Here is a 27,893-nt window from a genome sequence, read left to right as displayed (position 1 = left end):
AAACATTGCTAAATATTGACTTTGATATACTTTTTACCATCAAAATTAGCTGATTTTTCGAAAAGCAATAAAATTACTGTTTTAATATTTGATGTGTATCTATCTATAGCTACATATCCACCCACCTACTTGCCTATCTCCACACACTCTCACACATACACACACACACACACACACACACTTTGACACCTAGGATAACCTTCCTCCTCTCAAATAGGATAAGTGGTGACAGATAATGGATGTATGGATACTGTAATAATGGGTTACATTAGATTCAACTTTATTATTGCCATGTTATGGTACAAGTTAGTGGAATACAGTTAGCATCAACCAGAAGTACATTGCTAGCAGTGCAAAATAATTTACACATGTACATGTTGGTAAGGCTATGATATAGGATGGGTATGAATAAATATGGCTAGTCTAAATAAACTGTACACAGAAAAGGGTTATATACAATGAGATATTGTATACAATTATTCTAATATCATGGTTGAGAAGGTTGTATACATGTGTGCAAATCATTATGTAGAGGGCAGTGAGGGAGGCTATTATATACAATATGTACTGAAACCTCGCTGTTGTTTAAGTTACACCCACAAACCCTAGTTCTAGTTTGTCTTGTTGAAAGTTGGGTTTAAGCTGGGCTTAGTACCTTGGGCCAAGAACGAGGTAAAGCTAACAGCACATTGCTGTTTGTGTCCTAGGCTTACCTGGACGAGCTAGTGGAGCTGCACAAAAGACTGATGACACTAAGGGAAGGTCATGTACTGCAACAGGTGAGCTATTGCTGTCAACACATGAGTGTGTAATAATGTAGTCATTTACTTCTGTAGAGTTTTGCCTCAGCTGGATACTGTCATTTCACACAGCATACTCATAACACTTAACAATCCTAAGCACATACATGTGGTTGTAAGGACATTTAAATACCAGGCTTCCAAGTGATTAGTGACTATTATGAGATGTGTATGTTGGTAGTTAAGGTTGTTTCACTGAATATCCTGTTGCTCCACTGCCGTCATCCAGTGGTTGAAGCGGGGTTCTCTGCCTTTTTATTCTGATCCATCTCTCTGTTACTGGTATTAGATCTCAAAAACTGGGCCCAGTAAAGAAGACTTCAATCCTGAAAGACAACCATACTGTTAGGAGGAGCTGAAAGTCGTTCCTATCTCCTGTCAATATAATAGTGATTCAGTTCAATTCTGTCTGCTCAAATGGGGTGAATGGGTTGGCCAGGTATTGTGACACTTTAAATAACTGTGAAGGCGCTTTAAAGGGTTAGGCCCAAATCATGACACAATACAAACCAGTGCTATTAAGATCGACTTTGAAAGTCACGCTGGATAATTAAATCACAACTGGTCCAAAAATTGAAAGAGAAATGTATTGTGGTATCTTAAGGTAAAATGCTCCTTAGGGTTAAATACAGAAGGACTTCCACACTCGCATCCCACTGATTCAAACACCTAACTCTTCAAATTATTTGATAATCCTACATGTTCCAATACTTTTTGTCTATACAAATTGATGTACTTTGGATATTTTGTCGGCTTTAAAATCTAATTATTATAGACCTTTCTTTTAAAGAACGTTCACACTCCACTGCCTTTGCCCAAATGTTGACTAACGTTGCAGTTTTATAGAATCTTGAAGTAATATGACTTTATTAATGTTTAGCAGATTTAAACTGTTATGGGGCAGACAATCCTAAATGTAATGTGTCTCATAATATGGAAATGTATAAAATTAAATTGCTAAATGAAATGCTTTCTTATTGGTAGAGTGTGGGTTTTGATATTATTGCCATTCATGCTTTATTCTATTTTTATACCAAAGTCAGTGAGTTACCAAGCTCCAGACAAAAAATAAAAATGTGATGAGTGGCTTCCCACAGTTTGAACTGATTTCAGCTTCTTGTCTCTACATGCTAGTGCTATTTGGTCATCTCGACTGGTGCTTTCAACAAAGAAGGAGCTGCGATGTGTTACAGATCCTTTGTAATCTGTGGCTTCATCTGGAAGCGATTAATTATTTGGTTAACCCCTCTCCACCTAAGAGATTGCATGTTTCTTGCTTATATTCTCAAGGCCTATCATATGACGCCATTAATGGATCTTCCCTGTGACAGCTGCCAAGTGCTGCCTCACTCTCTTAACAAGACGTCTGGCTCTGAGGAAAGCTGAAATCCCATCCAAAACAACACTGCCAGTGCATGGCTTTAACTCACACAGTAATCAAGCTAATCTAACAGGGTTCACCAACTGGCTCCACTTCCTGCTACGAGAAATGGGAATGATTAAGTCACAGCCTTCTCTGCACACTGTTCAGGACCACATACTGCATCACACAGAGACCTGTATTGCAGATGGTTCATCTTTGGAGAGTTGAGCACTACATGAGTTTGGTAGCTGTTTCCAGCTGAAACGAATCCTAAACGGCAAAGAAAATGAGCCAACAGGCCAAATTGCCCTCCCACCCACCCAGCCAGCTAAAACAAGGCACCACAGTGAAATCAGAGAGGTGACGCCTGAGCATCTGACTTGAATCTGCCATATAATTAAAGTGGGCTGCAATTCTTTCCACAGAGGCTATAAAGGATGTACCGAATCAGGTTGGGCCCCCTTTTGCCTCGCTGACTGTATAATGAGGTTAATTTTGAAAACAGTCCAGAAACGGATAAATCTTTTCTTTTTTTCTTTTTTTTTCCCTTTTTCTTCTGTGTGTCTTATAGTTGTCCATCACCAAAGTGGCCAATGGCCGTTAACATTGGGTCATTTGTGGGACAGGTGATTTGGTTATTCTGCTTGGTCACAGTTTAAAACTTCTCATAGCTCTTCAGTTGTTCTCATTTGCATAGTTTTCTGCTTTACTTGTGTGATAAAGCAAGCTGCTGAATATCTTTTTAAAACCATAGTATTACTATCTACTCTAGAGACCTGTGTTCTTTAACACCTGAACAGCATAAAAATGGTTAAATCTTTTCAAGAAAGCTATCGGCGAGTGAAACAGACAGTCTGACAAATGTAACTTTAAGGTTACGACTCTTAACTTTTATCTTTGGGGGATACAATGGCTGTTGGTGAACTTTTCAGTTACTGGCTTTACCACAAGATTTGTTTGCACCCAAGATCTCTGTGCCTGTGCTAATGGTCAGTTATATATTTGCATTGAATTAGTGGAGGAGCTGTGTTCAGTTAAGTCGAATGCAATAATTTGTTCATCCACCTCCTTATTAACATATCTTTAGTTCGAAGCAGCCTGCTTAGGCAATCTGCTATTAGCTGGTATGTTGAATTAGTTTACAAAGTCAAAAGTTTTGTTTTTTTTGGTAATTTCTTTGGTTTTAGGTTCCCTGCTGTTGTGAGTGACACATTAAGTAGAGAACAAATTAAGAAGATTAAAAAAATCTATTTTGATACTACAAATACAGTTGCATGATCACGTTTGCATTCTTGAACAGTATAGGAGAAGGGGAAGGCCAAGCTCAAACCTTGGGAAAGTTCATTCTGAAAACTGTGCTTCCTCTATCGATTTGAAAATGTTTCGGCAACAAATCCGATTTGAATTAAACATCTGGGATTCGTAGCTTGTCAGAAACCTGAACCTGCATTACAGTAAAGACTCAGTTTGTTTTACCATCTCAAACACAAAAAGCACCAAAGCAGGGGCGTTACAGATGTTTGAGGAGCCACAGCAGCAAACCTTAGTTCAGAAAGGGTCTATCAGCATCTTTCAATAAAGACTAATCACTTAAATTGGATTGTGAGTATTATCACTCTGCAGAGATATAACATTTTATTGTCATATTCATTTTTATATCTACCACATCTACCAAACATATTTTAAAAACAAATAAAGTGGAGTTAAATGCATATTAGCTTAAGTGAATACAGTGATGGTTTCAAATTACTGCAAATGTTCTGCTTATGTAGAGCTCAGAACATAATTTTAAAAAGTTTTACCCTTGAGTGCATCACGTACTTTATCAATTGCTCTTTCTCTTTTCAGATTGTAAATCTCATTGAGGAGACTGGTCACTTCCACATCACCAACACCACTTTTGACTTTGACCTTTGCTCCTTAGATAAAAGTACAGTAAGGAAACTTCAGAGTTACCTGGACACCTCTGGACTGTCCTGAGGCGCTGTCTCCACACAGACTTTGGATTTGTCTTGAATAAACTTAATATTCTAGATGCAAGCAAAATCTCCCCAGTGGCTGGGTCCAGTTGCTGTGTGTACAGCCTGTTGGTTGGACTGGGCTCTTAGAATAAAGAGGTCGCCCTACTGCAGAAGCCCAAGCCAAGTGTCGTGGGGATGAGCCCTGTTGATCAGGAGATCACCCAGAAAGCCTTGAAACCATCACTTGATTTATTAAACAACATGGGGAGCAGTGACATTGTTGCTCTTAATGAATGTGCATATTGTTACCATTTATGTTTTCTCGATTTGTTGTTCATTGTGACACATGCCTTACATGTCTTATTTATTGAATTTAATTTGCGGGTGTGTGTGGGTGTGTGTGTGTGTGTGGGTGGGTGGGTGTGCATAGGAAATGGCAAAACAATGAAAGCAGCAGCAGCAGAAGCCTTCTGTGTGACAGTTGAGCATTACAACACTTTGTCATTGACTTGAATTAAAATAAAAAATCTGACCTAATCTTTTTAGTGGGAACAAAAAAAAAACCTCCCATCGCAGGTTTGCAGAGACATTCCAGTCCATAAGACATGTGCGACACTGTTGGTAAAGTTGTGGTTTATAATGTTATAGCAAATGGTATTCATAAATTTGATGCTATGCAAACGATAAAACATTCATGCTCCTGGATTTTTTTTATTTTTATTTTATTTTTTTTAAGAATCCAGCTAAAGGCTATTAAGTACAGGGCTACAGATCTACACTTAGTGCTGTTATTTAGAGGAAAATAAGGCCCTAGTCTGTGTGTGTTTATGGCCTGATTCTACTGTTGCCCCTTCATTCAAACATTTACAACGAACCTAGTGAAATCTCAAGACATTGCCAATGTAAGTAAATATTCGTGCAATCAGAAACATGAAATTTGCAGATTTATTTTTATTGAAGCTTTATAAGGGGCTCAAACATGGTGCCCAGTCGTTTGAGTGAAAATTGCTCTCCTGGGACCCTATTGGATTCTGGTTTGGGCCCATCTCCACACTCCAGCTTTGTTCGCAGACTTCACATCGTAAAGACAACACAAAGGTAAGTTAACTTCATTAACAATTCAGAGTTAAAAAAAAAAAAGATTGGTAGCATGAGGTTTCTGGGCAGCAGCATACAGGCTCTTTAATTATTATAGTCTGAAAGAAAATACTTTTTGGGCCACTGGGGAATGTTTCTGTTGCAGTACCCAGCATGGCCACTAGAATAAAACCTTTCCATGCAGTCGGACAGTAGAGGCTGTATTCAGTTCCCATATTACAGCTATAGGTAGATGTGATGAAAAAATGGTGATGTGCTTGCACATTTAGGTCTACGTGCTAAAGTGTTTCTATGCCTTCAAATTAACAAACTGCCTGCTTCTTGTGCCTCCACACCTGTTGCCAATTGTTGCATAAAGTGGGCACAATTTATTTTAAATGTGACAAACCTGCAATTTTCTCTAATAACTTTATGATCTACAAACAATGTAAAAAAAAAAAATATATATATATATATATATATATATATTTTTTTTTTTTTTAATTTTTTTTTTTATTTTTTTTTTTTAAGCGTGTACCGTGACAGAAATGAGCTCTAATTGCCCACATTTTGTTTTGTACTGTTGTTGTATTTCAGTTGCAAACATTTCAACACTTAACTGCTTTTTTTATTTTTTTTTTTTTCCCTCTTCTAAGTGGCAGCTATTTATTCCCATGTCTTTACACTGTATAGCGTAAGATGGAAGTGGCTGAAGGAGTGAGCCAAGCACAGCTGAAGTTCTCATTGTGAAAAACTACCAAATCTAGAATTAATGTGCTGCAGCGGGTTCAGCATCCGGCATCTCACTGGGTGAAATTTATGGATAGCTTTGTTGTGTTGCTTCATATTTTACTACAGGGCCAATCAAACATGCCAAAAGCTTAGCTCGTTGGTTCAGTTGGTTTAGGAAACGACTAATGTTTGTCTCTTTTCCACTGGGGGAATGAATCGGACATGAAGAATAAACTCTGGAATTAGTCAAGATATTTTTTCTGTGTTCTGCATTACCGAAAAGCGCGATAAAAGGTTTTGGGAAATCAATATTTTAAAAAAAAAAAAAAAAAAAAGGCCAGTGGGAATTTTGGCTGTCGGGTAATGTTACGGGTGTAGAATTATAATATTTATTTTGTGGGACTTGTGGGATCCAAGCTCAGCATTAATTTTCCGAGGAGAATTCTTTCATTTGATGTGTCAAAGAGGACATGTTTGCCATACTGATGGTGAACTTCTGCTCCTTTCTAAATGACCTTAACAGGGATTTCTGCCCTGTGTTCTGTCAGATAGTTTCTTGTGTATTTTGAGGACATACAATAAATATTCTGTATAATGTACAGATGCGATATTGAATGAGCATTTTTGGCCATTGATTTTGATTTAGCCTATAAATATTGTAAAGGCAAAATATACTCTAGTCTTATGGTCTGATTTTTGACGTGTGCCTTCCATTATACTAATTATTAAATTTTTTTTAATTTTTTTAATGATGCTTTGAGTTGAGATTGAATACCCTATGTATGGGGGGGGGTGCATCTGTGTGTGAATATGTGTGTATATGTATATTGGATTATTTGTATTATTTGGATCTTACTTGATTCCATCTGGTTCTAATGACAGTTAGGAAAAAAGTTTAATTATTATTTTTTTTCTTAGTTTTTAGTCATTTTCCACAGATCAATTTTGGCTCAAGTTCAGATATTTGGATATTTGAAGACCTCTTTTATGTCATTAGAAATGTGCAACTCCTAGTCAAAAAAAGTTGGGACAATGTGTAAACCATAAATAAAAGCATACTGCAATGATTTGAAAATTTCATCAACCCATATTCTATTCACAATAGAACATAAACAACATATCACATAGTAAAACTGAGACATTTTAACATTTCATAGAAACTATGATTACATTTTGAATTTGATGGCACCAACACATCTCAGATGTTTGGCATCCCCTCCTCTGAGAACAGTCTGTGAATGTCTGGGGAGTAAGGACACTGCTGGGGTTTAGGAGATTAATGTTGACCCATTCTTGTCTGATGCAGGATTTTAGCTGCTCAACAGTCCTGAGGCTTTGTTGCCGGATTTTATTTTTATGTATGTTTTCTAATGGTGAAAGGTTTGGACTGCAGACGGGCCAGTTCAGCACCTGGACTCTTCTCCTTTGAAGCCATGCTGTTGTGATGGATGCAGTATGTGGTTTAGCATTGTCTTGCTGAAATATTTCAGGCCTTCCCTGAAAGAGACATTGTTTGGATGGGAGCACATGTTGCTCTAAAACCTCTGTACTTTTTTTTTTTTTTTTTTTTTGATGGTACCTTTCCAGATGTGTAAGCTGCCCCCACCACAGGCAAGAATGCACCCCCATACCATCAGTGATGCAGGTTTTTGAACTGTCAGCTGATAACAAGCTGGATGGTCCCGTTCCTCTTTAGTCCACAGGACACGGTGACCATGGTTTCCACAAAGAATTTAAAATTTTGAAGTATCTGACCCAGAATAGTTTTCCATTTTGCCTCAGATGATTTGAAACGAGCGTTGGCCCAGAGAACATGGTGGCTTTCTGCACCATGTTCACATATGGCTTCCTCTTTGTATGATACAGCTTTAACTTACAGTTGTGGATTGCTCAGCGAGCTGTTTTTAATGCAGTGCACGTTTGACCTTCAGCCTTGTCCCTTGCTCACAGACATTTCTTATGATTCTCTGAATCGTTGCAATTTTATGTTGAGGAGCATTTTTCTTAAGTTATCACACAATTTTCAGACAGTTTGTCACAGATCGGTGAACTTTTGCCCACCTTTACATTCCAGATGCTCTGCCTCTCTGAAATGCTCCTTTTTATACCCAGTCATGTTACTGACATGATGCCAATTAACCTAATTAGTTGTCTGTTGCTCCTCAATTTGTTTTTTTTTTAATTTCTTTTCCAGCCTTTTGTTGCACCTCTTCCAACTTTTTTGAGATGTGTTGCGGCCATCAAGTTCATAATGAGCCAATATTTTCCATGAAATGGGAAAATGTTTGTTTCAGCATCTTAAATGATGTTTTATATTCTATTGCGAATAAAATATGGGATGATGAGATTTGCAACTCAGTGAATTCTGTTTTTATTTACTGTAATATTACTGTATTTACTGTATTTTACACATCGCCCCAACTTTTGTTAAAATTGGGGTTGTATATTTGAGACCCCTTGTAAACTATAGGACCTGTTGAGACACAACAGCCTCTTTACATTATCAAAAGACAGAGCAGCCTTATCGTTTCTGTTTTGTTTTTTTGGTTTTTTTTTCGTTTGATTTAGACCTTTTTAAACCTCAAACATCAGATTTGTTGCAGCCATGCTTTGGTAAATACAAGATTATTTTGACAAATGATGACTAAAATAAAATCCATTGAAATAACCTGTAATGTTTCTTTAACATCATTAGTACAAAAGGTCACTTATGCATAAGAAAAGGAAAGTTTCCTTTTTCCTAATCAAACTAAATGAATTTAGTGCACTGTGCATATAATCACATGGACCACTGTTGACTCCTATTGGTGTACGGAATACACTGGAAATGTTTTCCTAGCAATGCTCTCATTGTGCTTTCAAAGGAAACCTACAAGTCTCTGCTTAAAACTAGATTCTTTGTGTCTGGATGATTTTAAAAACTCGGGTGTCATGAAATATATTTTACATCACATGTTAACCACTTTTTTCCAATCCAAAGAATTTATGCTGTCTCAATGTGATAATTGCTAAGACAAAGATTCCTGTGATCACAAAACTTTCTCTTACAACTTTAGATACATTTACTGTCACGTGGGCCCAAAACTGACCCCCCCCCCCCCCCCCCCCCCCCCCCCCCCCCAAGCTGTCAAAATGAGACCCGAGTACAGAAAATGACTAGAATTGCCTGGTATTGAAGCAGTTGTCCTTACTGTGTTAAGTACGGATGATAAACCTATTCGCAAACACTCAGCGCTGCTTTTCCTAAATATGTTTTTTGTCTTACAGGCCCTGCTACCGATAAGAGCCTCTAAAATCTAATGAGTGTAAAAAGTTAATAGTTCGTCATTTGGTTCAACATGTTCCATCTCCTCTAGTGGATGTCAAACTGTGCCGTGCATGGTCTTTTTATGTCAGTCTAAGTGGGTGGTCTGAGAGAAGAAAAGTTGGAAGTCATCCAGTTTCCCCATTTATTGCGAGTGAAGAAGAATCCTGCATGCTTTCATCAGCCTACATGTCATGCATCTTACCAGGCTTGCAAGGGAACAACCTGTTCCTGCTGACTGCAGGATAAAATGTTAAAAAATGTCTCTGTGGAGGAGTTGGTGGGTGTTCATCAATGTTCTATATTTAGTCATGGTGCAAATCTGTTCCTTTCTATTTCAAAGGTGTGGACTCTGCGCCAGAATCCAGCTGGCAGCAGGGTCTCATGGCAGCATTACCTGGCAGCACCAGCTGCAGGCAAACCTTTTCACTGCTGTACAGAGGTCTCTCTGCGCTTTGTACAATGTCTCCGCTGGTTCCACCACCTCTGAAAACGCCAGTGTGTATCTGCTGTGAATGCAGCGCTTTAGGTTCCTATGCAACTAATGTGCAAATGCGATTATGTTTGTAGGTAATGTAATCACTAGATGATTTTTATTTTTGTGCAGTAAATTTTTGAGTAAATGAAGCACGAAGCATGTTGGGTTTAGGCAACTAATTTCAGAAAAGGATTTTGTCCCCTTGCAAATATCATTAGGGTTGTATACTGTATGAAGTGTGGATCTGTGGAACCCAGAAATTCTGTTTTCATTCTAGCTAGATCCTTAATACCAGAGGTGGATTTCGTGGATTTCTATAGACTGCCGGCGAGGAATCTTACCAGTTGATAAATGGCTATAAAAGAAAAAAAAAAAGCTAATGATAGAGACTGGACACAATTCAAAAGGTACAGTTAGGTTTTCAGTGCAGGAAATCCCAGTTATTCTGTTTAATAACATCACATGTACCTCCACCTCCCATCAGACACCTCATCATTACCTCACGATTCCTATTGGCCAGAAATACCACACTATAAAGTCTGTGCTGTTAAACTTTTGCAGCACACTCACAGCTGGGATTTGTCCACATGCCACACTTCAGGGTTCAGACCTTTTTGATTATTTTTCCCCTTCTGCAGCGATTGGTGGTTGGATTACAGAGCAAATCCAACCCTCTGTAATTACTGACCCCAAACTGACTCTTTAAAGGTCACAGGGTCAGTACTAATAGCAGGGGAGGCTACATTATATTTGTACTATGTGAGAAACAACATGCACTACAGGTATATCGGCTTCAGGGCTTGATGCTTCAGACAGTCAAAGCTGCAATGTATTTTCTATCATATGTCAGAATCCATCCTTACAGAAAACATGAGTATGTGTGAGATATGATACCAGCTTCACTTACAGTTCATTTTCTGTAAAATGATCACTGAATAGTAAAAACATTTTCTTTTGACTCAGCAGAGGAAATGTGCAAGTTCATAAATACACCTACTTTGGACTTTGTGTTAAGGCACATGGCCAAATTTAGTTTTAAGCAGACAATGATGCACAACCAGGAGAACCGGGTTTAAGACAAATATGGTAGAGGGTCGACCTGAGTAAGAAGTATTAGGCAAAAGTTGTTAAGGGACCTTAAGACACAGTTATGGTTAAGGTCATAGAAAGCCACTGGTCAAGGGGACGAGCCCCAAAAAGAGACCAACTTTGCCCGTAGTTATACATTTCCTGCTGAGGTTGGAGGTCGACCATCTGGTCTCATCACAACAGAGAAACTTGGCTCAAACATGTGAAGGCAGACTCACTTAGCTGTGTTTGAGTTAGCCTGTTATGTGATTCCTAATAATATAAAATCTATACACTGTTCAGCCATAACATTATGACCACCTCTGCAATCCGATGTAATCCGATACAGTGTGCTCTGCCATGAATATTACTTTAACGTTATAATATCTCAGTTTTTAAGTTGAAACTGTCAAAGGTGATAATTCCACTGTGTGTTTATTACTGAGGTCAATACTGACGTGCATTATAAAAAGAGGTGGTTTTAAGTTCTAGACACCGTATTTAAAATGAATGAGCCACTGTATTGATGCATTAATTCGTACACATGGTCATAACGTTTTGCCTGGTCGGTACAAACACTCCTACCTTGCATGTGTCGTCCTGGGCTCCAGTTAACTTCCTTTCTTTTTAAGGCTGCACTGGTTGATTTTGTTCAGACTTAAAGAGGCTAAGAAAAACTTCAGGTCAGGCTATGGGGAACTGATGGGGTCCATCAATAAAATTCAGGACACGTAATATTGCAATATTTGACTCACTATTGACCAATATAGGTTAGAATAGCACAGCTTTTTTTTTTTTTTTTTTTTTAAATAAAGAAGATGTGATTGTTAAAAGGATGAAGGATGCAGTAGGAGGTTTACTTGACCACTGGCTTACAGTGGTTAAAACACTAAATGTTTTTACTGCTATTATGCTGCAGTGAAGCTTTTACCAGCATTTAGCATCATCCTCCACTGTTTGGGAAATATAACATGGAATCATTTGTGCCTATTAGGTGGGATCATTGGGCTCTATGTGGGGGTCTAGGTCAGAATTTAAGATCCATGTGCTTGCTGATGTTCACTAATTTGAACACACTTTGTCAGTGTTGTGCAGTTTTGGGTTTATGCCCAAATATAAACTGTTCACGTAAACACCTCAGTACAATTAGACGTTAAAAATCGGATCTTTCTTTGCTTTGGACAATACATTACTGGCAGTTAATGTTAGACAGAGGAACTGAAGGAAAACATGCTCTGATATGTGTTTTGCCTTTAGGTTAAAGCTTTGTTCTCTTACCTTCACCCTTCTCTGTGACTGGACAGTAAAACTCGTAATATAGAGGCCACTGTAATCATTTGTTGATGTGGCTTCAGCAGCTTCACTTCAAGCAGGAAAGTTTCTTTTGTGACAGAGTTCGCTGCAAATGGAGACACGAGGAGAAAAAAAAAAAGCTGCTTAGACTCCTGGATTAATTTAGGTTTTTTTTTTTTTTTTCTTGTGAGAGAATGGAGCTGAAGGAAACTGGGTGGAGTGGGGGTGTAGAGAAAGAATGGAGACTGGGAGGGGGGGGGGGCGAGGGAATGGTTCACAGTCTAGGCCAGCCAGCAGGACATCCTGTTTGAGCTTCCAAATACCATTTCCTCTAATAAAAAGGGGGAGACCTTCGAAATAATCTTCCACAGAAGAGACACAGAGACATTGATTGTCACCCTGGCACGAGGCCAAGACTGTGGAGCAAACCCCCCCCCCTCCACCAGGCCTCTGGACAGCAGTCAAAAAGCACCTCGAGGAAGTCATTAAATCTCAAGGTTAATGAAAAGTCTTTTCTTCCTCCTTCATCAAACCATCTTGCACTTGCTGCTTTCACAATATTCCTTAGTGCAGTTATTCCACAGAAGCAGGTGTATGATGTAAATCATAATCCTATTATGTAAAAAAAAAAAAAAAGCCATCTGCAATAACTTGTTGCCTAAGCAGTGGGTAATATGTTCAAAGCCTTGACGTTTCTCGTACAAACTGATGACAAAAGAATAACAAACTTCAAAAAGAAATATACATTTTAATAGTCTTTTAACAAATGAACACTTTGCCTGTTATCAGCTTGCTTCTTTCTCCCCATTTACAGTTTAGCCCCATCATTTTCTTGATAATGTCACAGCACCCGCTCCCCCACCCTCCACCTTCTCCCCCACCCTCTCCCTGCCTGGTTTGTGTATGTGTGTGTGCTTGTTTTGCTCTTCAGCGCACCTGGGGCTGCAGCGGCGGCCACACCTGCATGCAATCATTCACCTCGATGACAGCTGCTCTTACACCGGTTTCCTACACGCCACAAGTCGCCAGATCGTCTCAGTGTCCACCTCGGTTTTTGACTACTCGAGGCTTCTTGTTTAAACTATCAGAGAATTCCTTATTCGTTCATTGTGTCTCCCCCACTTACAGAACCTCCGGTCGCCCTGCTGCGCCCAGTCATCCTCCCCAACTCCTCGTCTCCACGGCACCTAATTCCCCGGGTTCCACCCGTCCTCTTCCCGCGACTCCCTCGCTCCCTCCTGCATCGGGTCTCCAAGCTCCTCCGACCGGACTCTTGCGCCCCCCCCCCCCCCCCCCCCGGCATCGCTCTCCGCCCACACTCCCCCCCCCCCCCCCCCCCCCCCCCACCTATGCAGCATAACTTCCCCAACAAACCTTCTTACCTTCCCAATTGCTCGGGGGTCTCTTCCAAAAGCCCTTTGAATTATAGATGGAGGCCAAGAGCTACAGTTTCTATACTGCATAAATGTTTGTTTCAAATTCAAATCTTCTCATGTCTCACTGTTTCCTTTTCAAAGTAAAACAGCAACTTTTCAGTATAGCCAATGAGTTTTTTTTATAAAGATTGTAAAGGAAGAGTGTGTGTGTGTGTGTCAGCTGCTGCCTAATACATCACTAAAACCAACAGGGGCAGCAAAACTGGAGTCACGTCTTTGAGTGTGCAGATTTTCCATCATACATAAAAACTTAATGAATAAATCATAAAAGTGGTAAAAATGAAATGGCTGAATGTACATAATTTTATGGATACGTTAACAATGTCATTTAACACAATCATAGTCCGAGGTTTATTGACACACGAGCTGAATCATTTTAACCTTCAGAGTAGGACGACATAACAGCATTTGCATTAGTGAAATAAAACGTGCACTTGCACCATCAAACACATTTGGACATTTAATTACACATCAAACTCTCCTTGCGTAGCTAGAAGCATTTAAACCTGCATAGAAGGTGGAAAAGACGAAAGGGCCCATAAGGTGTGGAAGTTGAAGGCTTGTGTTGTGTTCAAGTACAGTTTTTATAATATTAATCCACAGATGGCGGAGTGTGAATTCTGGCCCCTCATCACCTACAGGAAGCATCTCTTGGATTAATATATTTATAGCCAAGTATCATCAGGTGGTTACAGCAAGTAAAACCCGTTTCAGTGTTCACCTGAAAGTTGTTTTAAGGCAGCCTCTCGTTTAAACAACACATTTCTGTTAGTTACAACAATGTGTCTAATGTGTCTGGTCCCTTTGTATTTTCCCAAAGGTTCCTCGTGAACAGTTCTTGGTCCAATAACAGATGAATTCTTGTTTATTGACTGACTGAACCACTGAATAGCAACGTTATCAATACTCAGACATTTATGTCATTCATTGAAGTTTTTATCAGATTTGTCTTCCCTGCTCATTGCTCTTCCAGTGGAGAAACTGACAGCAAAATGAAGACCACCAAAGCATGTGGGGCCTCTGTTTGCAAAGGGATTTCAGCCCCCTGACCACTCAGCCATTGTCATCAAATTTGCACAGAGCTGCAATAATTCAAAGACACTTATCATATGCTTTTGGCTTCCTTGTTTCCCTTGTTTCCCCCTGTGGCCAATCGTGTTGACCTTCCTGTCATCTCCCCTGTGGAATTCTGGGTGGCGGCAGTTCTGCCATCCCCCTCAGCATCCACCCCCCCCCCCCACTCACAGAATGCATACAAATTAGCCTTTCAAAATCAGATCAAGTTATGTAAAGAACAAAAGCAAGCAGACTTCAAAGGGGAGGGATGAGGAGGGATGCTGCATGCAGGGGCTTCAGCCAGCTCTCTCAACCGACCCAGTCCTCAGACGCTCTGGTTATTGTTTTTAACTCCTCCTCTTCCCCCTTGGCTCCCTGAGACCCCCTGCACCACTAAAATGGGTCCAGCCTTTTGGAGCGAATCCCAATCCCAGACCTGGTCTTTGATTTTGGGGGGCTTGGCACTGCTCCTTCTCCCCTTGCTTTGTTCCTCTTGATGGATCTAGGCAGGCCAGCGAACCGTGACCCCTGCCAGCCCACCCCGTCTGTGTGAGCACACACACACACACACACACAATGCCAAGCCGCCTCAGACCCAACAGGAAAGCAGGGAGAAATGAAGAAAGGGGGAAAAAAAATGTCGACAAATGTGCTGAAAGCGTCTGTGAATCAAAGTCTCATCCTTGACAGAGACTTGGGGAGTGTTGCTGCTTTCACCGCTTCTCTTCTGATAAGTTAGCCATGTGTGGTGGGCAAGGACGGTCTGGATCGCTGCCTATTCAGCTGCTCTCAACCACCTGCCACCACATGGACCCAAGTGTGAACTTGAACAAGGAAAGGAAAAAAAAAAAAAGAAAATACTTAAATTCCCAGGCCTCTTGGCGACTGCCTCATTTTCTCCCTAACTGTGTTATCAACACTGCTTTGGAGCGGACTCAGTGATGAGTTGACAAGCTTTTTACTGCCTCTCACTTCTATTTGATGTTGGGAACTTGTTGAACCCTGAGGCCAAAAACAAAGCAGCTCAAATAATAAAACAGGAAATCAGCAACATATCACCGTTAGTGGCTATCAGTGCTTTTTTAAAATGCACTTCACCACAAACACACGAGCAGGTAGATGTCACCTGCAGACCTATTGGACACAATAGCGGCTTAGTCAGTTAAACCTCTTCTTTTGCGTTAGAGTAACTGCTCAGCAGCTTGTGGGTTTTTCAGAACCACATGGCAGCCAGGCGGCTGTCAGACATCACAAAATAGAGAATGTGAGGTTGATATCACGCTGTGTTAACTGTTGGACAATGTGGCCGCCATCTTGTAAGATTTCCCCTGTGATCTAACCACATGCTACACGTTGCTTTAGCTCCTTCAAAGACGACGTTTTATCTGATGACAGCAACTTGGCTCCAACTTTTGCTGCTGCACCACCCTTGTGTTTGGAGATGTTAGTGTTTCTGCCAAGACTGACATGGCGAAGGAAACATGGGCGTGGACAGGAAAACAGACAAGACATTTGAGAAGAGTAACTTATTATCCAGTGAAGATGAGTTCCCATTTGTTACATGTTTAAAAAAAAACATAATCTGGATTCTGGTGGTGGTAACGTACGATATTACTGCATCACTATGAAAAGAAGTACAACCATTATTGTCATTGAGCACATACATGTTAGAAAGGAAATTCTTTCTCTGCATTGAACCCACGTCCCTGGTGGGAGCATTGGGCAGCCATGGTGGGGGGGGGGTGCCCGGATAGCTAGCGCTAGGTGTCTCACTCAGGGACACACCTGGTGGGTAGGTTGGGATTTGATACGCTGACGTCTGCATCCCATGCTGCTCTACCGATTTCCGTCTAAATAAGACTCGCTTTGGACTCCTACCAACATCGTAGTCAGGCTTAGTATGTAAGATGTCTTTGCAGTGTCAGCGGATAAATCCCCATGTCCTCTGGTCCACATGTCAAAGTGTCTTTGCTTAAGTTGCTCCTGATATGTGTGTGATGTGTGTGTGTGTGTGTCTTCACTTGTACATCACATTGAATAAAAACGTCTGCCAGACAAATCAATGGTAATGTCATGTCTCAATGCAATGTGGTCATAAACACTGAAAAGTCTACGTTCACTGTTCACAAGATGTCCAGAAAAGACACTGCAAAACCCTTTTGAGTCTCTGAGACAGACCTAAGATAGATGCCCATGGTGAGTTCTTGTTTATGGTTGTTACTATGATGAAAACTGATAATCCTGCAGAACAGCTGATGCACTTCAGACTTGTTACACATAAAAGTTACGAGGTCAAAGCTTCGACCGTAACCGACAGAAGCGAGAGTACTTGTCTGAAATAGGCTATAGAGACATTTGAGTCAAGACCAAAGAGATGGACCTCGAAAACAATAGTGTGAAGTAACAAAGTATTAGAATTTTCTGCTAAATTATAAACTACATTTTAGAGCCAAATAAACTGTACTTTTACTGCATTTATTTGAAATCCATAGTATTGTTCTGACTCTAACAAGTGATTATAAAGTACTAGAGCATGATGTTAGTACAGTGCTGCTACAGAGACACATCAGAAAATATACCTGACAAAAGCGTGTACAGTGTGTACTGTTTAGTATTTGTATATGCAGACTCTTCAGTGACAGTAGAAGTGAGCGATGGTCTTTCTCACAGACAGTAAATTCTTCCTCTAACTTGTGATGACATGCTGTTATAAGCTCTGTAAAGCCCGGTAAATGTGAAAACCATCCATTGAGGCCAGATGTGCTAATGGCTTCCAGACAGCACCAGAGAGACCATCCCGCCTGAAGCTAGGTGAGCACCACTGCGTCGCTTCCTGCACTTTAATTAGAACCAAATGAAAAGGAGCCACCCCCCCCCCCCCCCCCCACTTTAGTCTCTTCTTAATTGACTTAACGGTTGAGTGGTGCCCTGCTTGGCTGAGCTGGGGGGGGGGGGAGCCTCATTAGCACTCTGCTTTTCACCAGTCCCACCAAACAAATGTGCTCGTTAAAGGTTAAACGTTAATTGTGAATCAGTCCACTCTGTTTTGAAGTTCTTTACACTCATTTTGACTTCTGGAGAGGCTTTTGATCCACGTTAGCCTTGATGTGGACACTTCTCCTGCAACTTTGTACCTTTAGCAAAGTGCCAAAATCCAAAAGCAACGAGAGCAAAAGAAAATCAGCTTCGCTTGGATTCGTTTTAACAAGGTGATTAAGTACAAATGCTTGATAAGTTACAATTCCTCTCAGCTTCCTTCTGATTTGTTCCCCCTGAAAACCCAGCTATAAACCTGTGGCAAATTACAAAATAACTTTGAAGGAACACCCCTAATTCTCTTTGTTGTATGTGCAATCCCCCCTTCACAAGGTGGTAGGTATCTGCTGTAAAACATTCACTACAAGGAGAACTGACCCAATCTGAAGCTGAAATAAATCAATATCATTAGAAATAGATACCATTTTATCATTTTCTACATAAATGGGGGTTTAGTCCATTCTCATTCCCGAGGTGTCAAAAAGGTGATGGACGCATGGAGTTTTCAGTGTAGCACAGTTGTAATCCAGACGCTTAGTTGTGTAAAAAGTGAAAAACTTTCATGGGGATTTTGATGGTACCACAGAAATCAGAGATTTTAATCTAACGTGTCTGTCAAGATTTGCATCCCTTCAAAAAATTAGCCAAAAACATTTCTACGTATTTAAGCTTCGGTGAGGCGCAGTGGTAGAGTGGTGAGTGATGCTGTATCACAGCCATGGCCTTTTTTCCGTGAAGTTAGCATGTTCTCCCTGTGCTTGCTTGTTATTGTGTGACTCTAAGTTGCCTGTATGTGTGAGTGAGAGTGTGAATAGTTGTCTTGTCTGTGTTGGCCCGGTGATAAACTGGAGACCTGTCCAGGGTGGACCCCCATCCCTCTGTAAGCCTAAACAGCGCATTAAGGCAGTGCTGCAGGGTCTGCATGGTGGGTCTGCATGGCGCTCGGATTCTAGGTGCATCCTTCGTGAAACTCCTGTTTCTCTAATGAGCCATTGTCGCTGCGGCTATCTGAGCCCTTCAGGTGTGAAAAGCTCCTCATACGAGTGGCCTGGTGGCTTAACGGTCATCGTGCAATGTGCTGGGTTTTCTGTGTGTTAATGAAAGTCTCGGACCGACCTATTTCCGACATCAAGCTACGATGCCAGTGTGGCTAAAACTAATAATTTGTGTTTCTAACAGGACATTACACAAAAGTGTAAAAAAAAGAGTTTCAGCACATCGTCACTGTTACATTTATTTTTGTGAACACATTAAGAAAAAAGGAATGATCGATATTGTTAAACCCAGTGCATGCTGGGATAGTCTCCAGCCCCGTGTGAACCTGATAACCAAAGAAAGTGAATAATAAAAGAAAGGGGAGCTTGTTGTAAGGTCTGCTGCCGTCAAATATGTGCTTCTGTTTACTAATTATTGCTCTCATTCGTTCCTCATACATGAGGTGCAGTAATGAGAGCACAAAGGTAATGTTTGGACTCATTTGTCCAGTTATAGACTTCAGCTTCTCCTGCGTGTTTGATTAGTCTGGACATGCCAACTTAGAGGAGCTCTGCTGCTGCGTGCGAGCCAAGTCTGTGTCACACTGAAAAGTTGTTTTAATTATTTTAAATGTCACATCTGATTTTATTTAAACAAAAGATGAAACCTCGCAAAGTCCTTAAGCCCTTGTGTACTGTCACTCCTTAATTAACAAGGAATTCACTGTTTTCTTCCTATTTGTCTGAATAAATATTTGAAAGACTTAGAACTGCATGTCCACATATCTGGATCCTTGTTGAAGTGAAAACAGAGGCCAGGGAACTTCTAATAGCAACATTTAAGGAAACAGTTACATACAGTACAATAATGTGTGTATAATAAGAACATGAATGAGATCCAGATGAGAAAACTGATACTGATCTCACGCCTGTTTCACAGAGTACAGAGGGTCAGGATGTAGTTGGCCTTGTTTAACACAAAGAATGGGAAAAGCAGGGAGAACCAACCGGCATGACTCTGTCGCACCTCCTTTACAGTAGGGATCATTATTGTGGAAAACCTCCTGCACTAAATGGTGTCACTTTAGCTACAGTGATAGGCAGCAACAGATTGCTGGGTTTCAGATACTAATGCAGTTTGTTACTGCTTATCTGAAAGGTCACAGGGGGTGCTGGAGCCCATCCCGGTCCATCCTGGGCAGATCACCTTTCTGTCACAGCGTCACACGTAACAGAAAAGGCAAATAAAAGTCACCAAATGACCTGCATGTCTTTCAGATGTGGGAGGAACCCGAATAGCTAAAGAGAAGCCGCACAGACACAGGGTTTAACATGCAAACTCAACGTTCTCACCGTGCTCCTTGTTCAGCTGCTAGAATCCAACCTGGTTAAGCAGTGGGTCACCATGCAACCACACGCGGATATTTTAGCAACCAAACAAGAGAGTAGGCTAATTAGGCTACGTTTTGTGTCCACTGAACGTGCACCACATACACAGCAGTGGGGAGCCGATGAACACAGACACTTAACGCCAAAGGTGAATCCAGTCTGTTGTTGGGAAACAGTGGAGGTCTGTTGCACAGACAAACAAGCTGATCCAGGCTGCAGGCTGACAACTAACCAAACATAAGTACAGACATTTCACTGGTGCTCTTATGGTAAATGTTCTGCACTTATATAGCACTTTTCTACCTATTGGCACTCAAAGCACTTTACACTGCTTCTTATTCACCCATTCACACTGACAATCACACACACACTCACACACCAATGGGGGAGCTGCTATGCAGCTGACCAGGAGGAACTAAGTTGGGGTTCAGTGTCTTGCTCAAGGACACTTCAACATGTGACCAGAGGAGCTGGGGATTGAACCAACTACTGTGAGATTGGTGGACACCCGCTCTACCTTCCTGCGCCACAGTCGCATCTGGATGGTGATTGTGCGACAATACCATCATACCAATACTCATTTTGAAAAGGACCAAAGTTTTTTCTTAAAACTGAAATGTTGACAAGACAGATTGCTTACTGACTATATTGCAATAAATTGATGGGTACGTTTCACAAGTTTTATAAAATACCAAAAGTCTGTAAAAATTAGATGTTAGTTGACACCAAAACTTGGGCTTTTGAAGTGTAATGTTTTTTTAAAGGTCAGGACTCACTAATCATTATTTTGTGTCCTAGTCAAATGTTAAGCTGGTCATTGCATTGTGGGATTGTGGGAGGTAGTAATACAGACACTTTGCATTCTATCGTGAATTTTTAGGGCAATATATGTTGGAAAACTAGTGCATAATAATCAAGGAAGAAGCCTAGAATTGAATTTTAAAGGTCACTCCGGGGAGCAGGAGTTGAGAAAATAGCTCAAGGTCTATTGAGAACCTTTTCTGAAGCTTAATGTGCTTCACTAGGACATGGACTATGTCCTACTGCCAAGAAAATGTTGATGCAGTTTCTTCCTATGCTCTTGTCAGTGTTGGTTTAAAAGTCGAAAGTGTCAAAGTTCATTCTTGATTCTGGAAAATGATGTGAACCTAAAACGGGCGCTAAATTGATCTTAGATGTACAAACCTTTGCGTTTCCATTGAAAAAGGAAAAACACTGACATTATATTCTGAAACACGCACAAATCATTTTGGCCTCTATATTCCTTTTTACTTTTGTTTCCTTTGCACATGACTCCACAGCAAAGGAACCTGATTTCCTATAAAGGTCTGAATGTCTTACTAAACCTCCTAACAATGACTTTGATACTAGAGATGAGTAGATCTTGACACGTTGGTTCTGCACATCAGACTGTGGCTTCATGCAGCAGGAGGCTTACGGTGGTGTTACAGTGTCATCTAGTGGTGGTGTGATTCTAAGGCAAACAGGTTTTAGCCAAACCTTTGTCCGGCTGCATGGATGCTTGTATTCCCTTTTTGCATTTATTCATTCCTGTCTATGGAAACTATTTAAAAATCATGAGCCCCCCCCCAAAAAGGCTTCTTTGCAAGAATCTTAAATGCTGACATTAGTTTTACCAAGATACAATCTCATTGTAATTTTGAGCCCTTCTAAAATCTGAAGGTCATGTACAGCAAAAATATTTTCCAGTATAATCCTCATATTAGTGGGCAAAATATTGAGCCATATTTTGAGTGAATACAACCATCTTATGAAACCTCTGAGTCACATTAGCCATGTGCTCAGTGATAAGCATTCCAGTACAACACAATGTGTCAAATGTTTAGACTGTGCCAGTCCTGTTTATTTAGTGTTCAAGTGACTCCATGGTTTCAGTTCATGGCAGTGCTGTCAAACACACTTTGAAAGTCATGCAACTGCACAAAACTTGACAGCTTTAACACTTAAGATGTTTCCAAGCACACAATTGTCCATAAGCTATCAGGCTTCAGAGGTGAATCTTTAAGGAATTACCACTACAGACACGTCCAAACTGGGATATTTACAGTTAACACATTTTCCAAGCAAGAAATCAAAGAACAAACTGCAAATGCCCAATAAGAGCTTTATTAAAACACTTAACATGGGAATGCCACAAAAGCAAAATTGAGCACAAACTCAAGGACACCAGGAAAAAAAGAAAAAAAAACACAAAAGCCAAAGGAACAAAAATGAGCTTCTCTGAAGCCACTTTTAAAAATACCCCAGGTGAGTAAATGCAAGCTTAAACATACAAATGACTCCTAAAGGTGTTCTAATCTAAGACATTGAAACACTTTAAGTAGACTTCGTCCTGAGATGGCACAACTTCCAGAGCACTTCAGGTTATACAGTCTTCTGCTGGCCCTTCTTTCCAATCAGAGACTTGTGGATATGAGGGATCACTCCTATGAAACAAAAGGCAGTTAAGGGCTTTTAACAGTTGCAGTCAAGTAGACATGTAGACTTCCATGTCGATAACTACATTTGAAATCATAATGGATTTTTCTTCAAAATTGTGCCTTTAGGTTAAAATGAACACCCAAACCAAAAACTACTTAAAGTATCCAGCCGAGTTCCAAAATGGTGCAGAACAGTTTGCTCACCTCCACCAGCAATAGTGGCCTTGATAAGTGAATCCAGCTCTTCATCGCCTCTAATGGCCAGCTGCAAGTGACGTGGTGTTATACGCTTCACTTTAAGATCCTTTGATGCGTTTCCTGCCAATTCCAGGACCTGAACGAAAGCAAGGCTACAGATTAAAACATGGTCAGAGCGCAACTTTTCCCGACTCGAAATATTTTAACGATGGAGTAACGTTGTATGGTAACTGGGTTAGCGTTACCTCAGCAGTCAGGTATTCTAGAATAGCTGCGCTATACACCGCTGCGGTGGCTCCCACTCTGCCGTGGCTGGTGGTTCTTGACTTGAGGTGTCTGTGGATACGACCCACTGGAAACTGCGGCAACACAGAAAACCCATCAGTGCAAGGAAACAAAAAGGGTTTTACTGGCCTGTCGGGAGGGGGAGACGACCGCCAGCTATGCAACCCGTCTGGTTGTTAGCTTGTGTTAGCATCACTGAGGAAATGAATGAATTTCAGTAGCCAAACCTGCAGTCCTGCTCTCTGCGAGCGCGAAATAGCCTTCGTCTTGGTCTTTCCCGAGTCTTTACCCGCTTTACCGCCAGCCTGAAATAAATACCGTTAGTTAACACAAGAAGGAGTCTAGGAAATGCATGTAATGGGGCGGGCAATCTTGTCGCCTCTTGTAGCATTGTGTAGCCACTTTTTGGTTTCTGAAATCAGTCAATAAGTTAGCTAGCACAAGAAGCTAGTCAAACAGCTAAAGCTAGCGGCTAGCTCTTAACTAGCCGCAATAGCTGTCTATGGACGAAACGCACAGGCGGGCACCTACTGCCAGTAAACTACCAGCACTCACAGTATAGCGTTCTGATACATCGCTAAGATGAAACAGAATACGTACCATATTTAAAAATGCACAACTACTTTTTCCAACAGCTGCAGCCAACACACCCTTAAAACCAAACGCCAACTGCTGGTTTTGAACTACAACACCCGCCTCCAATTGTCCCTTACTTATAGTCAATCCTTATCCGGGTAACTTGAGAGAACGGTGGGATCTCCAGCCAATCACATTTCACTATGTGTTCACTTGTCGTGTCGTTCAGCCAATTAACGAAAAAAGTCCTCACTTTGCGGGAAAAATAGTAAATTTCCGTTGAATGGAATGATGGGTAATGTAGTTCCGACATTTAAATAGTCGATTTTCTTTTTTGTATTTAGAAAATTTCTAATTTTGATGCTCTGGGTGGTAGCTGTATGATTTTCTTATTTATTTATTCATTTGTTTATTTTCTTAATATATTCACTGTCAAATTTAGATCATACACCGAATATTTGCATTGCCAGTGACTGTGCAGGCTGATGATGGTAATAAACAGAAATTATTGTACCCTGTTATAACGTGAAACAATCTTCTAAAAACGGGGAATGTATTGTTTAATAGTGTATTCTATAATATTGTTTTATTTCGTTACTACGAGCTAGTGAGTTTTTTTATTTAGTTAGTTATTTAGTTATATATAATTGGTACAGTACAGTACAGTAGTACAGTTATCAGTAAACTATTAGAGGATAGAGGAACCAAAACCACTGAGGGCAGCAGCTATTTGAACAGCAGAACAGACATTTTAATAGAACTACAACAAGCACTATATAGAGTATACGCATGATGGGATTAAGTATTTTAATGGTTTCACCACACATCAGCGATAAAGGAAGTAAAACAAAGAATAAGGTTCCCAAAGACTCACATGGTAGTTAACCATAGTAGAACTGAATCCAGGATCATTAATTAAAAGAAAGATGGCAGAAGCAATGGGATGAAAAAACGCCCAGTATCAGAATGTGCTCCGTCATCAAGTCATCTCAGCATGTTAACTGAAAATACGGGCAACGTTTGTTTGGACAAATACCAGTGAAGCTTTAATAATAAAGCAATTTAAAAAAAATATTTAACAGAAATCTGTAATATCTTTGATAAAAAAATTGGGATCTTGTCTCCTTTTTTGTGTTTGTACCATGCTTCTGATTGATTTTCCTTCTTTACGCAGATACAAAATGGTTGGTTTTCTCCCATAGACAGCTTCCTGGTCTCATGTTGAACAACAGATAAAAAACCCAAGGCTAAAACCAAGGAAGCTATGTATTGTTTTAAAATGAATCTCACAGCACACACCTGGGTGCCAAAAAAAAAAACAACAACTTTGCACTTGATTTGGATTTGATTTATGGGGGCATGGTTGATCAGTGGTAGAGCATTGGGTTGGGATATAGAAGGCTGGGGGTTCGAATCCCCCCCCCACCAGGTTTGGACCCCCCTGAGGACAGATAACATTACATTTAGTCAAACGGGAGGGTTGCGGCCGGAAGGGCATCCGGCATAAAAACTCATGCCAAATCAACATGCTGCACACGTTCTGCTGTGGCGACGCATGAAAGGACAAGCCGAAAGCCACTGATCTAGAGTAATGACTAATCTGTCTATGACCCCAAGTTCCTTCATGCAGTACCACATTGAGTGTGTTGTAGTTCCTCACTGTTAGCACATGGGGCCGCTGAATGCTCATCTTTGTGAGTCTGTTCTAAATGAAAACCTTCAAGTAGATGTAGACTGCAAGTTATAGGTTAAGTGGTAAGTCAAGTTTCAGGTGCAGTATTTTTTTCAGGTGTTATAGTTGTAGTAGAATACTATACAAAATGACTGAAAAACTACACCTTTTATTTACAAGCTACCGATATTGTCCCTGCATGAAGTGCATGGTGTTAATCTGGCAGCAATGTGAATAAATGAGTGTATTATTGATTTTTTATCCACATTAGTGGTTTGTTATAGATGGTTCCTGGTGACAGTTGGAGGAGCGACTGGTAACCATTTATGACACCAACGATTTCATTCTCTTCTCCATTCTGTCTGACTGCAGCGTTAACGTGTAACAAGCTCCAGTTAAGGGGTATGTGTCAGGGCATGATAAGACAATCGCTGTGTGTGTGTCTGTGTGTGTGTGAGAGAGAGAGAGTCTGAGACAACATGCACAGCTGGTAGTGGGCTGGTCATGTCTAAATCACATTCCATTCATTCTCAGGCATGCTCCCCTTTCACCAGTCACTCACTCACTCTCTCCTGACCTTTACTTCACTTTGCTCTGCTTCCTCACCTCTTGGTCTCTGTCCCCGAGCTTTTAACAACCTTTTTCTGAGAGTTTCGGAGTCTTTTTCGCCATGCCCTTTACCGTCCCTCGATTTGTTAAGCGGGGTCCCTCCACTTACAGCTGGTCTTTCCTTAGTGCCCACAGAGGTCAGACATGGGACAACTAACAAATTCCCACTGAATGTTGGTCAGTGGTTAAAGGTTTAAATTTGGGGATAAAACACAGAAGTCAGTGAACCAGGATGCACGACTGCCATTGCCGAAGTAAAACATACACTTGTATTCAGAACCTGAATTTGACTGGAAATAGAATTCTGATTATTTTTTTGTTCTCTCTGATTTTTTCTTGTGGTTTTCTAGTTGTTTTTATTCTATTTTTGTGTCAGTGTTGTATTTCATCCCGTGGATCACACAACCTATTGCTGGATAGACAGTAACTGAGTAGGACTAAGGACACTAGCTCCAGCTTTTTTGGATGTCACCAGTATATCCTGCACAGAACTGCACTTGTTTTTTCACCACATCTCACATATGCTCAGTCAGATTGAGATCTGGGGACTTTGTAGACTCAGGCAACTCTTTGTCATGTTCTTCAAACCCATACTAACAATTTTTAACAAACCCACATCTGTCAGCAAATATCATTGTAATGAAGAGTAGTATTTGGTCTGCAATGTTTAGGTAGGTGCTACCTAACATTTAAGAAAAGCCAATCATATCACAGAACTTCAGGGTGGCCAATCAAATTTTAGGTTTGACCTCTGCCACCCCTTAGACAAGTGGTTCCCAATCCTGATACTCAGTGACCCCTGCCCTCCTTGTTTCCACCTTACCCTCTTCAAATAGTTCCCCACCCACTGTTGATTGTGTAGATTGGGTGTGTTTATTCAATCAGACATTAGGAGATATCAATTTGCTTTGCCTTTTCCAACCCCTCATTTAAGGTGGTATTTTCAAGCTTCTAATTGACTGTAAACACATGATCTACATATTAAACAGAGGGCACAGGTCTCTGAAAAGACCAGGGTTGGGATACCCTGCTTTAAACACTCTCCTGGACTGGACTAAATTAACCTTTGCTTGTTCCTGTTCCACATAAAATACTGACAGTTTGATTCAATCTATTGATCTATTGATATGTTGACGATAGACCATGTATGTAACAAGTATTGCTACAGTTTATGCAGTGAAGAAAGGGACATTAACGGTTATGTCTGCCTACAAATGACAAGAGCGACAGGAAACTGATAATGTCTCTGCAACCCACTTCGGGAAAGCCAAAAAGATGGGAGGGGAAGAAAGCTCTGGGGAAGAAGGGATGGACAAAGAGCGTGGGAAACTGTGATGTCAGTCCGCTTGCCGGAACTCAAGTGGAAACAAAAAGACAACAGCAAAACATTTTTTTTGGGTGGGAAAAGACTCCAGGACTGTTCAACTGGAGACTAGATTCCTGGGTCACTGGTCTGCAAAGATAAAGGAGACAAGAGATATCTGTTTTAAAAAAAAAAAAAAAAAAATCAACATTATGCAACCAATTCAGCTGGATAACATGTGAGGCGGGGAGGCCATTTAGTTTGTGACAACAAAAACAAAAGCAGGGAACTAATTGGTATAATCCAACAAAATATGAATTCATTCTACACATACATTCTCCACATTAAAGCTCACCGATTGGTCAGCGAATACAATGATGCCATCATTGAAAAAAAGCATGTGGGTCAGTGAGGTGCATTAATATTCACCCTCATTACAAGAATCCTTGGTTTTTCTCACCGGGTCTTTTGTTGTCAGTTTGTATTACTAAACCGATCATGCATCTGTATGTTACAGTGTGTGTTTCCCCTCTTGTTTCCTCTGTTGTGTTTAATTAAAATCTGATTATCCACATGGGGGGAGTTGGTTTACTAAAGCACTGATGGTAACATGACCCCTCATAAAGACAAGTTAACAGTGTGTTGCCCCCGCACGATGCTACTATATTCACTGTAGCCTAAAATAAAAATGGTTTGGATGGATCAAAATAGGAAATGAACACTTAAAACTGTAGTTGAACTAGGACAGAGGTGATGTGGTCAGAAAACATGTGACTCCTCTCAAAATAACAGTTTGGCATTTGTGGGTAAATGGTTGTGCTCACATTAATCAAATATGACAT

General features: G+C 40.6%; 2 protein-coding genes and 1 long non-coding RNA gene across 7 annotated transcripts in view; 1 reads left to right on the top strand and 2 right to left on the bottom strand.

The window, feature by feature from the left end:
- mllt3 (MLLT3 super elongation complex subunit) overlaps positions 1–5,656 on the top strand; it is a 49,932-nt gene extending 44,276 nt beyond the window's left edge. For 4 of the 5 annotated variants that reach the window (XM_067525113.1, XM_067525111.1, XM_067525110.1 and 1 more), the window contains 2 exons: positions 708–779; positions 4,012–5,656. In XM_067525113.1, the coding sequence (XP_067381214.1) occupies positions 708–779; positions 4,012–4,143 (204 nt within the window). In that variant the 3' untranslated portion in view covers positions 4,144–5,656. The other variant, XM_067525112.1, reaches the window with a different exon arrangement.
- Positions 47–13,326, bottom strand: LOC137138143 (uncharacterized). The gene is made up of 3 exons (XR_010915898.1): positions 13,013–13,326; positions 12,062–12,182; positions 47–1,126 (listed from the first exon to the last, which is right to left on the bottom strand). It is a non-coding gene; the product is annotated as an uncharacterized lncRNA (long non-coding RNA).
- An 8,476-nt stretch (positions 13,327–21,802) lies between these two features.
- LOC137138270 (histone H2A.Z) lies at positions 21,803–23,643 on the bottom strand. The gene is made up of 5 exons (XM_067525326.1): positions 23,492–23,643; positions 23,119–23,196; positions 22,852–22,965; positions 22,613–22,742; positions 21,803–22,414 (listed from the first exon to the last, which is right to left on the bottom strand). Exons 1-5 carry the CDS (start codon positions 23,492–23,494, stop codon positions 22,353–22,355), a joined length of 387 nt encoding a protein of 128 aa, XP_067381427.1. The 5' UTR covers positions 23,495–23,643; the 3' UTR covers positions 21,803–22,352.
- Between the last annotated feature and the right edge of the window lie 4,250 nt (positions 23,644–27,893).

The sequence above is a fragment of the Channa argus genome, chromosome 12, assembly GCF_033026475.1.
Source record: "Channa argus isolate prfri chromosome 12, Channa argus male v1.0, whole genome shotgun sequence".
Lineage (NCBI taxonomy): Eukaryota > Metazoa > Chordata > Actinopteri > Anabantiformes > Channidae > Channa > Channa argus.
Note: the sequence above shows the minus strand (reverse complement) of the source record. Positions and strands in the feature narration are given on the sequence as shown.